Below are 13,137 nucleotides of genomic sequence, written 5' to 3' on the forward strand. Positions count from 1 at the left end.
AGTCTTGAACAAATCTGTTGACTCTCTTTTTCATTATTGTTTCAAGGAACCCTTTGTTCTTTTTAATGAGGGTAAAGACAGATGGGCTAGGAAGAGACTTTCTCCTATTAGATGAACTGGGCACTGCTGCTTTGTTTAGCTTGAGGCAGTCTTATGGGAAAGAGGGGTTTACACGATTTTTCTTTGGGGATGTGGCTGCATTATTATTATGAATTTATACTTGATTATTCCGAATTGTGCAGCCCTAAGAGTGTTATCTTTTTCTTAAAACATTAGTTCATCAGCAGTTTCAAGAAAAAAGTTATAAAGGAGTAGGAAAGGCCATCACAGTGTTTAGGCAGAGAGACTAATTGTTTCAAACAAATTTAATTCATTGTATGCCTACTATTGGGGACATTGTACTAACAGAAAAAGCAGTCCCATTATCTACATGTGTCTATTAACCAATTTATTTTGTGTAGATCAGTGGGCAGGATACCATCTGTTACCAAAAATTTTCTTTTCATCAAGCCTGCCCCCAGTAAGTCCCCAGTTAAGTAACTTTAGCTGCCCTCCTGGTTAATTTCCATAATAACCTTATTCAGAGGTTGGTAGAGAAAAAGGCAGCTAAGAGGATATTGTAAATTGTACCATACCCTCAAAGGATTTAATTTGGTCACCGCCTTAACAAAAATAAAATTAGCAGGAGGAGGGTTTATGTGAGTTGGAGAAAAAGGGAGGAGTAGGAGGGACTGAATTGATTATGGGTGAAGAGCTTTAAGAGCTTTAAATTGTATGTTGGATTTTTTTTAAACTTTTTTCTTATAGCTTTTTGATGACTTTGTGTTTCTCTAAGATGTCCTTTTTGGGGGAAATATTTCAATAATTTAGACACAGGTAGTGAAAAGTCCTTTTCCATAATATTCCACTTTCAGGACCATGAAATATATCTATAATATATATTGATCTATATATTGATCTATATGTCAATATTTATAATACATGTATTTACGAGCATATTTTTATAAAGTACAGTTACACTATAACATTGCGTTTTTATCTTTGTTTTTTCAAAGGTCCATGACTCCAGCTCAGGCTGACTTGGAATTTCTTGAGAATGCCAAAAAGTTGTCAATGTATGGTGTTGACCTTCATAAAGCAAAGGTAAAGATAACCTTGGCTGTTTTCAATATGAATGCATCAGACCTTTGTCACATAGTACCTTCATCTGGGTTATTATAAAGTATTCAAAATAAACAGTAGCACTTGTTAGAATTTTAGGTCTTTCAATTGAATCAATCAGGTGTATCATATGTATGCATTGAATGTATATCAATCTTTGGGTTGTATAGAACATTCAAAAGAGATGGTTCTTTTTTAAATTTTTAAAAAAAATTTTACATCATTGTTCATTTTTAAACAATATTTGCTTCCCCCTACCCCCTCAGGTGTAGTCCCCATAGAGTTTCCTTCACCCGTGTACCCGTGCACCATCACCTCAGTCCCCTGTGTTCCTCCCTCCTGCCTTCTGATCCCCCTCCCTCCACCTCCTCTGCAGTTTGTCTCTGATTTATAATTGTCTATTTTTGCTTTGTTGTGTTTTGTACTGTTGTTGGTTTTTTACACTGTTGTCTTATTTGGTTCTCCTATATTCCTGCTATAAGTGAAACCATCCAATTATTTTTCTTTTTCCTTCTGGCTTATTTCATTGAGCATAATTCCTTCTAGCTCCATCTATGTTGTTGTGAATGGCATGAGTTTATATTTTTGATTGCTGAATAATATTCCGTTGTGTATATGTACCACATCTTTTTGGGCATTTGGGTTGTTTCCAGGTTTTGCCTATTGTAAATAGTGCTGCAATAAACATAGGGGTACAGGTGGTCTTTTGAATCAATGTTTTTGTGTCCTTTGGGTAGATCCCTAGGAGTGGAATTGCTGGGTCGTATGGTAGCTCCATTTTTAGTAGACTGAGGAACCTCCAGACAGCGTTGCATAGTGGTTGGACCTGTTTGCACTCCCACCAGCAATGTAGGAGAATTTCTTTTTCACCACATCCTTGCCAACATTTGTTGCTTGTTTTTCAAAAGAGAGGGTTCTTACTGGAATTTTTAAGTCTGTCAATGGAATCAGGCAAGTGTATCAAAAGTATAAATTGACTTGCCCTTTTGTGACTTTACTACCACATGAAGTTTCATGTACATATACTGTAAGGATCAAAAAATAGAGCAAATAGAGCAAAAGAAATGATACTTTCCTAAAGTATCAAATGTGAAGGTGTGTTTGAAAATATAGAATGTCACTAAGGCCTGTTTTACAGCCAAGATCACTTACATCAGAATCACCTGTAAGGTTTATATGCTGAATTACTTTGGAGAGGAGATTGTAAAATCTCCGGAATCACTGAACTTCCCAAATGATTCTCATTCATATTTCAATGTGAGAATTATCAGCCAGAGGTGGTGGTTTTCAGAGTGTGATCTCTGAACTGGCAATGTTTAGCATCATCTTGGAACTTGTTGGAAATGCACCTTTCACGCCCCATCTCAGAGATACTGATCAGCAACTCTGTGGGTGGAGTCCAGCAGTCTGTTCTAACAAGCTCTGCGAGTGATTCTGATGTACACAGAATGGGCCATAGTATCTCTGTTGAGGACCGCTGGGATGGGGAATTGAGCTTTAATACTACCCATGCTTAAATACAGTTTAACTGAATACTTAATGGAAGTCATTTGACTTCGCTCATCTTCAGCTACTGAAATAGTTGAGGAAATTGTGAGGGAAAGGGCTCAAGGGATGATCTGAGATTCCTTTAGAGGGACAACTAGGATGCATGATGGTGAGACTCAGAACCATGTCCAGAAATAAGCAAAGGAATAAGGATGCTTAGCCCACAGGAGAGAAAGTTTAGGGAAGACATAAACATCTATCTTCGTGTATTTAAAGGATTGATATGTGAAGTACAGATTTTACTGTGGCTTCAAAATATAAAACTAGAGCCAATAAAATGGAAACTACAGGGAAATACTATCCAGCTCAGTTTGAAAAATTGTGTAATAGTCAGAGCTATTCGGAGACAGGCTAGACTACCTGAGAAGGTTGTGTACTTTCTGTCACTGGAGGAATTCCAAGATAGGCTGAGTAATCATTTGGTAGGAATTTAGAAAAGGACAAACATCTGGTGGGTGATTGGACTATAGTGATCTTTCAGGCCACTCCCAACCTTAATATCTAGTATTTGAAGTCTCTTTCTTATTTAAACTCTACTAATTATAGTAAAATTTCATTGTTTGTTGGTTTTTCTTAAGATGCTGCTCCTTACTGTTTTGCACTAGTTAGTGTTTTGACTGTAACTTCTGTGACTCTCTAAAGCACTCAGAGGGTAGGATGAGCAGCACATCAGGTCAGGTGTGTCTGTTCTGTGAAGTTTTTAGTTGTTACTTCTCAGTTCCTGCTAGAGGCTGGTGTCAAGTTAGTAATTGTTAGAAAAGGATGAAGGATTTAGGCAGTATGTTCCTTTCCCAGAGGATGTAGAGCAGATAGTATCTCCAAAACATATAATTAAGATAGAGATATAGTTGTACCCAGAGGCTTTAGGAACTTAAGAGGGTTCTTCTGGAAAATTCTGTTATATGGTCATGAAATCGGAGCTATATATAGTTAATACTTCTCGATTTTGCTGCACTAACACATGTAGCACAAATGTGTTTCTCTATACTCACCTTGAGAAAAGAAGCAGAGATGGACTCAGGTGAAATTAATTTTCCTTAAATTACAGACATTAATAATGTATAATTTAAAAATGTCTTTAATAAAGATGCATGTAAATGTGGCTTTGTTTTATCACATATATGTATTTGAACCTGAGAAGGTTGCGTGCTCTCTGTCACTGGAGGAATTCCAAGATAGGCTGGAGATATATATATATATATATATATATATTTATTTATTTATTTAATGGCCACATTATATTTCGCTATGTGAATGAATGGACAGTAATTTAACCCTAATGCTTGGATACTTAGGTTATATCCAGTTTTTCACTCTTATAACACTCTGAGCATTTTCATGTATGAAGCCTTTTCTGAGATTTGAATGATTTCCTTGGAATACATTACAGAAATAGAATTACTGAGACTGATTTGGATGTTTTAAAGACATTTGGGATAGGTAAGAACATTGATGTTTCTGGAATGTTGTATGGTAACATTTTTACATAGCCCGAACAGTCATCTGGCTTATGATTGTTAGTTTAAGTTTTATTTTTTTTTTATATGCTTTGTAACTGCTGGTGGTGGTTGACATCTGTAGTTTATCTTTAATTTTTTTAAAGATTTATTTATTTATGCATACAAGAACTAGGGTACAGCCAGAGGTGCTGGGGGCTGGTGAGAGGATTCACCAGAGACAGAGTAGGGAACAGAACAGGCAGACTGACTGAATACACTGCTGAGGGGAGCAGCAGGTGAAACAGGAGAGGTCTGCTGTACCATATGGGTCAAACTCATGCTGCAGAAACTGCGAATAGCTTCATAATGCTGTGCTTAGCCCCTTGACAAGAGAGGCCCCTGTAGATTATCTTTTAATAGTCAGCAATGTATTGTGCACTTTATTTAAGACAAATGCCAATGCTTTTCTTTTTCAGGACCTAGAGGGAGTGGATATCATTCTAGGTGTCTGCTCTAGTGGCCTTCTGGTTTACAAAGATAAGCTGAGAATTAACCGCTTTCCTTGGCCCAAAGTGCTGAAGATTTCTTACAAACGTAGCAGCTTTTTCATCAAGATTCGACCTGGAGAGGTATAAAAGGCACATGTCTTTTTTCCTGATTCAGAGACCAGGCCTAAAACATCTTTTCATTCCTGTTTTCTTTGTCATGTCATTGAAGAGGTCACTCTACTACTAACTACTAATATTTAGGAGCAGATAATTCTGTTCTCTAAATTAGTCTAATGCTGCTTCTCTTTCTTACCACTAATCTTCTGGACATTTCACTTTATTTAAAGAAATATCCCATAACCAAAGTGAAACTTGGATTGGTAAACTTGTTCCTTGTTTACTATAGGTAAAAACTTGATGGGAGGGCCTCCCCGGTGGCGCAGCTGGGTTAAGCGCTGGGTTGTGAAGCTCCCTGCGGCCTCTGCAGCGCCGGTTCGATCCCCAGCTGCTCCCCGGCCACCGGAGGAGGGTCCCACATGGCGCGCAGACCTCTCCTGCCGCCCGCTGCTCCCCTCAGCAGTGTACTTCGGTCCTTCTGCCTGCGCTGCTCCCTGCTCTGGCTCTGGTGAATTCTCTCACCCTCCCGCGCTTCTGACTGTACCCAGTGCATGTATAAACAAATAAACAAACAAACAAATAAATAAATAAATAAAATACGTGCCTCTTTAAAAAAAAAAAAAAAAACTTGATGGGAAAAAAAATTTTTTAATTAAATAGCATGAAATTTTTAAATTGTGGAGTTAATGCATGTTTTGTACCGTGAATTCCTTACCTTGTATAATTAGAATTTTTTTATATGTATAGTTTCAAGTGTTTACTAAGAATATGTTCTAGGGTAAAGGTCTAGATTTTTAAGAGTAGCATTTTCAGCTCTATACCAGATACCTCAGTTGGTGATCAAATTTCAGGATATACTAATGCCAGCAATTTAACTTTTATGTTAAAGAGTTGTTATGCATAGCAGGGGCAAGAAAAGGGTTTCTAGCGCCTACTCTGTTTGCTATTGAGCAAAAGACCCTTCATGACCCTAAAGCTCAGCCACCTTCCATTCAAGAGGGTAATATCTCCTTTGTCATGGTTGATTTGACGATCAAATGAGATGCCCATAAAAGCCCTAAACAGAAAAGCATCAGACTAATATAAGTGGCTTTTTTGTGTATCTATCACCATCTGCTGGTGAGAAATGACTCATTATTAGAGCATGGAAATACTGAATATGTAGCCTTAAACATTTTGAATAAGGATTATCAATGAAGTTTGCTATTATTTATCTGTGTCTAGCATGGAACCATCAGTGTCTTCCTACAAAGAATTCAAATCCCAAGGTCATTCAGATGACAAATATTTATTAAGGACTTTCTTTGTGCCAGACACTGTTCTATGGGCTAGGAATATAACACTTAATACAGTTCATCCTTCAGTGATCTTAGGTTTCAATGTGGGAAGACAAAAAATTAATGCACAAATATCAGTAAATAAATGAGAACATCTGTTTTCTTTAAATGTCAACTATATAATATATACTAAACTACAGAATTCTTAAGAAAGCAATCAGAAGCAACAGTAGGTTTTGGTTTTTTTTTTTTTTAAACTTAGGGCTACTCTTTTTTTTTAAGATTTATTTATTTATTTATACAAGCACTGGGTACAGTCAGAAGCATGGGAGGGTGAAAGAATTCGCCAGAGCCAGAGGGGAGAGCAGAAGGCAGATGGACGAAGTACACTGCTGAGGGGAGCAGCGGGTGGCAGGAGAGGTCTGCACGCCATGTGGGACCCTTGCCAGTGGCTGGGGATCGAACAGGCGCTGCCCAGCAACAGTAGGTTTTCTGAGGAGTGTGGTATTACCACTGCAGTAGGAGATTTAGCATGATGTAGTAGACACTGTGAAGTTCTGCTTCTGCCACTTAGTAGCTGGGAGACTGAGCAGATAACTTCGCTGACCTCAGTTTCTTCATGTGTCAAAACATAAATAATGTTCTATCATCTTCGTGTTCTTGGCAATGGTAGGTACTAGAAGTAAGTGTCAGTTTTCTCTCTCTCTGCTTAAGGCAGAGATGAGGAGGGCAGTGTTTCTAGTAGTTCTAGTTTGATTGGCTTGCTTAATCAAAGGGGCGTGTAGATCAATTAAATCAATTGAAGGGGAAAAAAAGAAAAGATATTTGATAATTCAAGAATCTGGTTTGAATATGGTTTAAACATAGAAATATGTTTAAGACAAAGGTTTTGGCTTCTACTACTAAAAACTACTACATGACAATTATGATTAATTGGAAGAATCATTCAGTGCCCGATTCCCTAATCATTGAGTAGTCTAGAATCTCAAATGCAGATGATGACTAAGGAAGAGCAGTGTCTAGACAATCAGAAGGTGACTTAATTTTTGTTTTGGAAAAATGTATGTACAGTGTATTTGCATGTGTATGTTTTTCTTAACAAAATAAGATGTATAAATAATATAAAATGTATTCCCTGGCTTCCTTGCTTTGGAAAAAGTCACCCTCAGTGAGTAAATTTATTTTGTTGAGTAGGGAAAAACTTAATGATATTTTATGTCTTAGACTATGAATACTCTTTTTATTCCCAATGACCTCTTCTGAAGGACTGTATTTCTCTGGTATTGTATCATTCTGGTCAAATAATATTTCATGTTTCATCTTTATTTCTGTTTTTATAGCAAGAACAGTATGAAAGTACCATTGGATTCAAACTTCCCAGTTATCGAGCAGCTAAGAAATTATGGAAAGTCTGTGTAGAGCACCACACATTTTTCAGGTATTGTGTTAAGTATTTTTCAAGGACAAATTATTTGTGCATATTTCTATTTTGAGCTTTCTATTGAAATTCTCTTCTTTGTTTGGCTGGCATTCTTTTATTTAGTTCAGGTGAGATCATCTTAAGCAAGACACAGTGGATCTAGTCTTCTTCCTCTAGATTGAAACATGTGCTCCACGTGATATGGCAGAAGGAAGAGAGAAGTGAGGAGTAAAGTGAGGACTCTTCCAGGAGCCCTGAGATTGTCAGGGGAGACACTGACTTATCTCCACATGGAATGTCTCAGCACTTAACTACTTTCTGTGGGGAGTTTTATACAAGAAGGTTAAAGATAGAAAGTGCATTGTTACCCTGACTCTGATCAATCTCAGAAAGGGTGCATAGAGAACTATCCTTGAAGCCAATTATATCCTATAATCAGAAGACAAAGAAAGTCTCCACTGCCCTGCTTTTCAAGAGGCTACATCATTAATGCCTGATGTTCATTTACCAAGCATTTTCTGTGTACTTATCCTTTGAGTAGGCACTGTACTAGGCATTGGGAATATACCGCAAGATAGTTTGTGTCCTTGTCCAGATGGTACATGATATCTAGCAGAGACAATAGACCTTAGATGAGTCATTGCTTTTCTTGAAAAGATAGCTAGCTGGTTATTATCAGCGTTTAAGAAGATTTCCATATTATGGGAAATTGCATTCATAGCAACAGTAAAGATAGTAGTATAATGAACTCTGTACTTATCACCCAGCTCCAATAATTATCACCCCAAGGCCAATTTTATTTCACCTATCTTCCCACCCACTCCTTCCCACTACTTCTCTGACTGTTTGAAGCAAATCCTAGACCTAGTCATAAATAAACTTGACTCATTATGAATGGCTCTCAAGAGAGATAGTTATGATATCCTTTCCTTCTACTTGTATCTTCGTATCACACTGAGCTCTATAACACTATGGACAGAAGAAAAGTCAGGAAAAATAATACTTCAATTCTCATTTCAAAATAAACATGAGGGTACATTTTATGCCCAATTAAAGAATCTTAATTATTGCTTATGATTTTTTATACTTTTAACATCCCCTCTTTATAATCAATATCCCAGCCTCCAAATTAGAATTTTTATAAAGGGTAAGAAAAAGAGCAGTTATTTTCAATGTTTAATGTCTGTAGTACAGAATTCAGCTGTGACTAGTATATTTAACAGCAGGATAGCATATATAAATCCATTTTGTCAAAATAAGACATAAGAGTATGTTTCATTATATGAAAGAAATGTTTAAGTATTCGAATGTAAAAAAAAAATGCTTTCTTTTTGATAGCATTTCATGTAGTGATTTATGTATTTATTCAGGAAACATTTATCGAATGCCAAATTCATGCCAGGCACAATGCCAGAAATGAAAACACAAAGATGAATAAGTCATATTTTTTATCCTTTACCCCTAGAGAGTTCACAGTTCATAGGGGAGACCAGCTCATAAATTGTTTCAAATCAATGCAGTAAATACTGTGACAAAAGGGAGCATGGGATACTGTATAGGAAAAGGATGGGGTACCTAACTGAGGAGATAATATACCAAAAATATAAAGTAGGTCACGGGGTATTAATTAAGTTTGGAGTGTATTTGGCAAGATTATCATTTTAATAGAATGGAAAATGAACTCTGAACTTAGACCCTATTTGCCCAATCTCTTAACAACAACCTTAAGCAATTCCCTTTGTGAGGCTCAACTTCCTGTATCTATAAAATGAGACTACATAGAGGGATATAGTAAAAATAGCCCAGTGCTATAAAAGTATTTTGAAACCATTAGGCCCTGTCTACAGATGTAAGGTGATATTAATATAGGCCAAAAGTGAATTATACTTGTTGCTTTGAGAAATGACATAGAATTAATGATTGCTTGGTTGGAGATCCATTTTAGTAACTATAAGGAATCTATGAGAATTTTGAAGCTTTTTTGAATTCTTGATTTTGTTTTTAATCTTATGGTCTCATTACAATAAGATAAAATATATGACTCTTATGTTTTTTTTCCCCCAGGCTGACATCTACAGACACCATTCCTAAAAGCAAATTTCTTGCACTGGGATCCAAGTTTCGATATAGCGGCCGAACTCAGGCTCAGACCAGGCAATACAGTGCTCTGATTGACAGGCCTGCCCCACACTTTGAGCGCACAGCGAGCAAACGGGCATCCCGGAGCCTTGATGGAGGTAGGTGCAGAATACTAGTAATTTCTTGTGATCCTCTCTTTAGAGAAAGATAAAAGAAGTACAATTATGCATTTGAAAATTAAAAGAATCTCAATTATAAAATGAAATGAACCTTATTGATTGTCTAATTCAGTGGAATCATCTTAAGAAAAGAAAACCTGAGTTTCAGAAAGAGTAGTGACTAGATCAGGTTTCCACTACTAGGTAGTGGTTGATTGAACACTACCAGAATTAGAATTTAGAAGCTCTAACACAGAGTAAAAACCTAATGTAGTATATTAGACTATAGCCTTATCAAACATTTTTAAATGGGTACTTTTTCAGCAGAAAAGAGACGTTAGTAGCCTCACCAGAGCAATGATTTAAAAGTTTAGATCATTTTGTCATGTGGAAATTACAGGCAGAAAGAGGAATACTATTATTGGAATCTTCAAATTTTGTTTAAATAAAATAGGAAGTAAATAAGTTTCATGAGTGCATATACTGACAGAAAACCTTTCTGAATTTTTCTAAGGTAAGTCTCAAGGATTTGAAAGTATTGCTGAAATGAAGTACCAAACTATATTCAGTTCTTTATGCCACTAAAAAGAAAAGGTAACTAATAAATAAAAGTTCTGAAGGCAACTGCCAAAATAGAGTACTGTCAGTTACTTTTTTGAAGGACTTGCCAGTACATTGCTTCTATGCAATCTGTGAAAGCAGGGGGCATGTTACAGAAGTTAGGGGCTTGGATTCTGGATTCAGACCTGGTTCCAATCTCAACCCCTGCATTTAGGATCTTACCTTCTTGGTCAAATTACTTAATCTCTCTGTGCCTTTTTCTCATTTATAAAACAGGGGTAATAATAATGCAATACTACCCTAAAAGAGTGTTTTTTTTTTTTAATAGAGGCATGTTTTATTTATTTATTTGTTTGTTTGCTTGTTCGTTTATACATGCACTGGGTACAGTCAGAAGCGCGGGAGGGTGAGGGAATTCACCAGAGCCAGAGCAGGGAGCAGAGCAGGCAGAAGGACCGAAGTACACTGCTGAGGGGAGCAGCGGGCGGCAGGAGAGGTCTGCGCGCCATGTGGGACCCTCCTCTGGTGGCCGGGGAGCAGCCGGGGATCGAACTGGCGCCGCAGAGACCGCGGGCAGCTTCGCAACCCAGCGCTCAACCGCTGCGCCACCAGGGAGGCCCCCTAAAAGAGTTTTAATGAAGAATAAATGAGATGGTGTATGTGTATGGTACTTAGCACAATGGTTGACATTTAATAAGTCAAAAATACTACCATCATTAAGATAGTGTTAATATTCTAGACACCGCATTGTTATTTAATTATTTTGTATCATCCAGAACCATATTTTGGTTTGTTGCATTATGGGAATGTATGTCAGAAACACCTCACTCAGTTTAAAGGAATGAGGAACAAGGAAGCCATTCTTGGAAAAGAGATTTCCCAAGCAATTTTGTTCTTCCATACTGCAAGTCAGGCTGTTTTCTTTCAGGTGTTTTTCTGTTGCCTTGACTGCAAAGGTACTGTTTTAATAGTAATAAGACAGATTGCAGGTTTTGTTTTATTTGGTCTCTATCACAAACCTAGGAATTAGACTGAGAGATTAACTTTTCCTAAAATGTGATAGCTGCTAAGTGGGTTGGTATGCAGGTTGGGTGAGCTTCAAAACCCATGTTCTTTGAGACACTTATTTATTCTTTTTTCACCAAGGTATTTTTATACATACTATGTGTTAGGTATTGTTCCACTCACAGAATATACAGCTGTGAGCTTACCGGCATAGTCTCTGACCTCATGGGGCTTATATTCGATGTGTCGAAACAAAACAAAACCATTTCAGGTAGCGATAAGTGTTATGAAGAAAACAAAGCAATAATGGGATAGAGTGTCTGGGCTTGGGGGGCGTGGTTTGGGGAGCTGTTTGAGATTGAGGAATCTAAGTATAGAATGTTCTTCTGAGGAGTCCATTAGAACAGACACCTGAATTATGAGAAGGTTAGATACTCACAAAATCTTGGAGGAGAAAATTCTGAAAGAGAAGTAACTATTATAAAATCCTGGAGGTGGGAATGAGCTTGACATGAGACTTCATGTCAATTAGTGCTGTCTATAAAGCTGTCTGTGCTGATGGGAATCTATTTTGTGACGTCCAGTTTGGGAACCAGTAGCCGCAGGTGAATTTGAAATGTGATGGTGTAACTGAGGGCTGACTGTTAATTTTTTTTTTTAATATTTTTTATTTATTTGCTTATATTTATATAAGCACTGAGTACAGTCAGAAGCGCGGGAGGGTGAGAGAACTCACCAGAGCCAGAGCGGGGAGCAGAGCAGGCAGAAGGACCAAAGTACACTGCTGAGGGGAGCAGCGGGCCGCAGGAGAGGTCTGCACGCCATGTGGGACCCTCCTGCGGTGGCTGGGGAGCAGCCGGGTATCGAACCTGTGCTGCAGAGGCTGCGGGCAGCTTCGCAACCCAGCGCTCAACCGCTGCGCCACCAGGGAGGCCCGCTGACTGTTAATTTAATAGCCACATGTGGCTATTCAGCATAGTTCTAGCTCCTAGTAAATGAAGAGAAGTAAAAAATAAGTTAAGTTAGAGAAATGGACAGGGGCCAGATAGTGCAGGGCCTTGGAGGCCATAGTATAGAAGTTAGATTTTTTTTTTTTAAATTGCAGTTGAAAGATATTAGAGGGAGGGATATGATCTAATTTCCATTTTTAGAAGATCACTCTGATTGAGGTGGGAGGAAAGCAGAAGCGTAGTTAACTGTCGCAAGATATAGGTGAGAAATGGTGACAACTTGGACTTGAGAATTAGCAGTGAAGGCAGCAAAATTTGCTCAGGGATATTCCTGAGCTCCTTGTCCAGTAGGTTACTGTACTTCCAGTTCACCTTAGGCTTGGGGAACCTGTTGTTTTTATTAATTTATACAAGTATGTCAGTGAGGAAAATTGAGGTTGAAAAATTTAAGCAACTTTTGCATGATCCCGCATATATTAAGTTGCAAAACTAGGACTAATCTCAGGTCTGCTGACTGAGACAGGGGACATGAGACAGACCATGTCCCCTGACTTTTCCGTAAGTGGAATTTCATAGTTACATAAATACTGTGCTGATGTATTCTTTCTTTCTAATAGCAAAATAACCAAAAAGTCAACTGTTAATGAGCTTTGGTGCCTTGAACAAATTAGAAAGCATTACTTACAGAAATATTATTACTTATAGAAATTATATCTTCATTGTTGTCATTTTTCTAGCTGGGGCCTCATAGTTGAAGATATTAAAAAATCTTCATGTCTCTGCCTCTTGACTAATATTGGCTAGTTCTTACTAAATTATATACTGTGTTCCTTGGGGGAATGGGAGATATTTCCAAAAACTTGCCTTCAGAATGCTGTACGAATGCTTGAGATTCTAAAACTAAAGTCAGTCAGATGACTCTAAAGGAAGCCAG

General features: G+C 37.7%; 1 protein-coding gene across 8 annotated transcripts in view; it reads left to right on the plus strand.

The window, feature by feature from the left end:
* The window catches only part of EPB41 (erythrocyte membrane protein band 4.1), a 152,728-nt gene that overhangs the window by 87,654 nt on the left and 51,937 nt on the right, over nucleotides 1–13,137 (plus strand). For all 8 annotated transcript variants that reach the window (XM_054691576.1, XM_054691569.1, XM_054691570.1 and 5 more), the window contains exons 8-11: nucleotides 1,056–1,143; nucleotides 4,625–4,777; nucleotides 7,371–7,468; nucleotides 9,515–9,687. In XM_054691576.1, the coding sequence (XP_054547551.1) occupies nucleotides 1,056–1,143; nucleotides 4,625–4,777; nucleotides 7,371–7,468; nucleotides 9,515–9,687 (512 nt within the window). The remainder of the gene's footprint in view (nucleotides 1–1,055; nucleotides 1,144–4,624; nucleotides 4,778–7,370; nucleotides 7,469–9,514; nucleotides 9,688–13,137) is intronic.

The sequence above is a fragment of the Talpa occidentalis genome, unplaced genomic scaffold (genome assembly GCF_014898055.3).
Source record: "Talpa occidentalis isolate TD23 unplaced genomic scaffold, MPIMG_talOcc4v2.1 talOcc4.9, whole genome shotgun sequence".
NCBI lineage: Eukaryota > Metazoa > Chordata > Mammalia > Eulipotyphla > Talpidae > Talpa > Talpa occidentalis.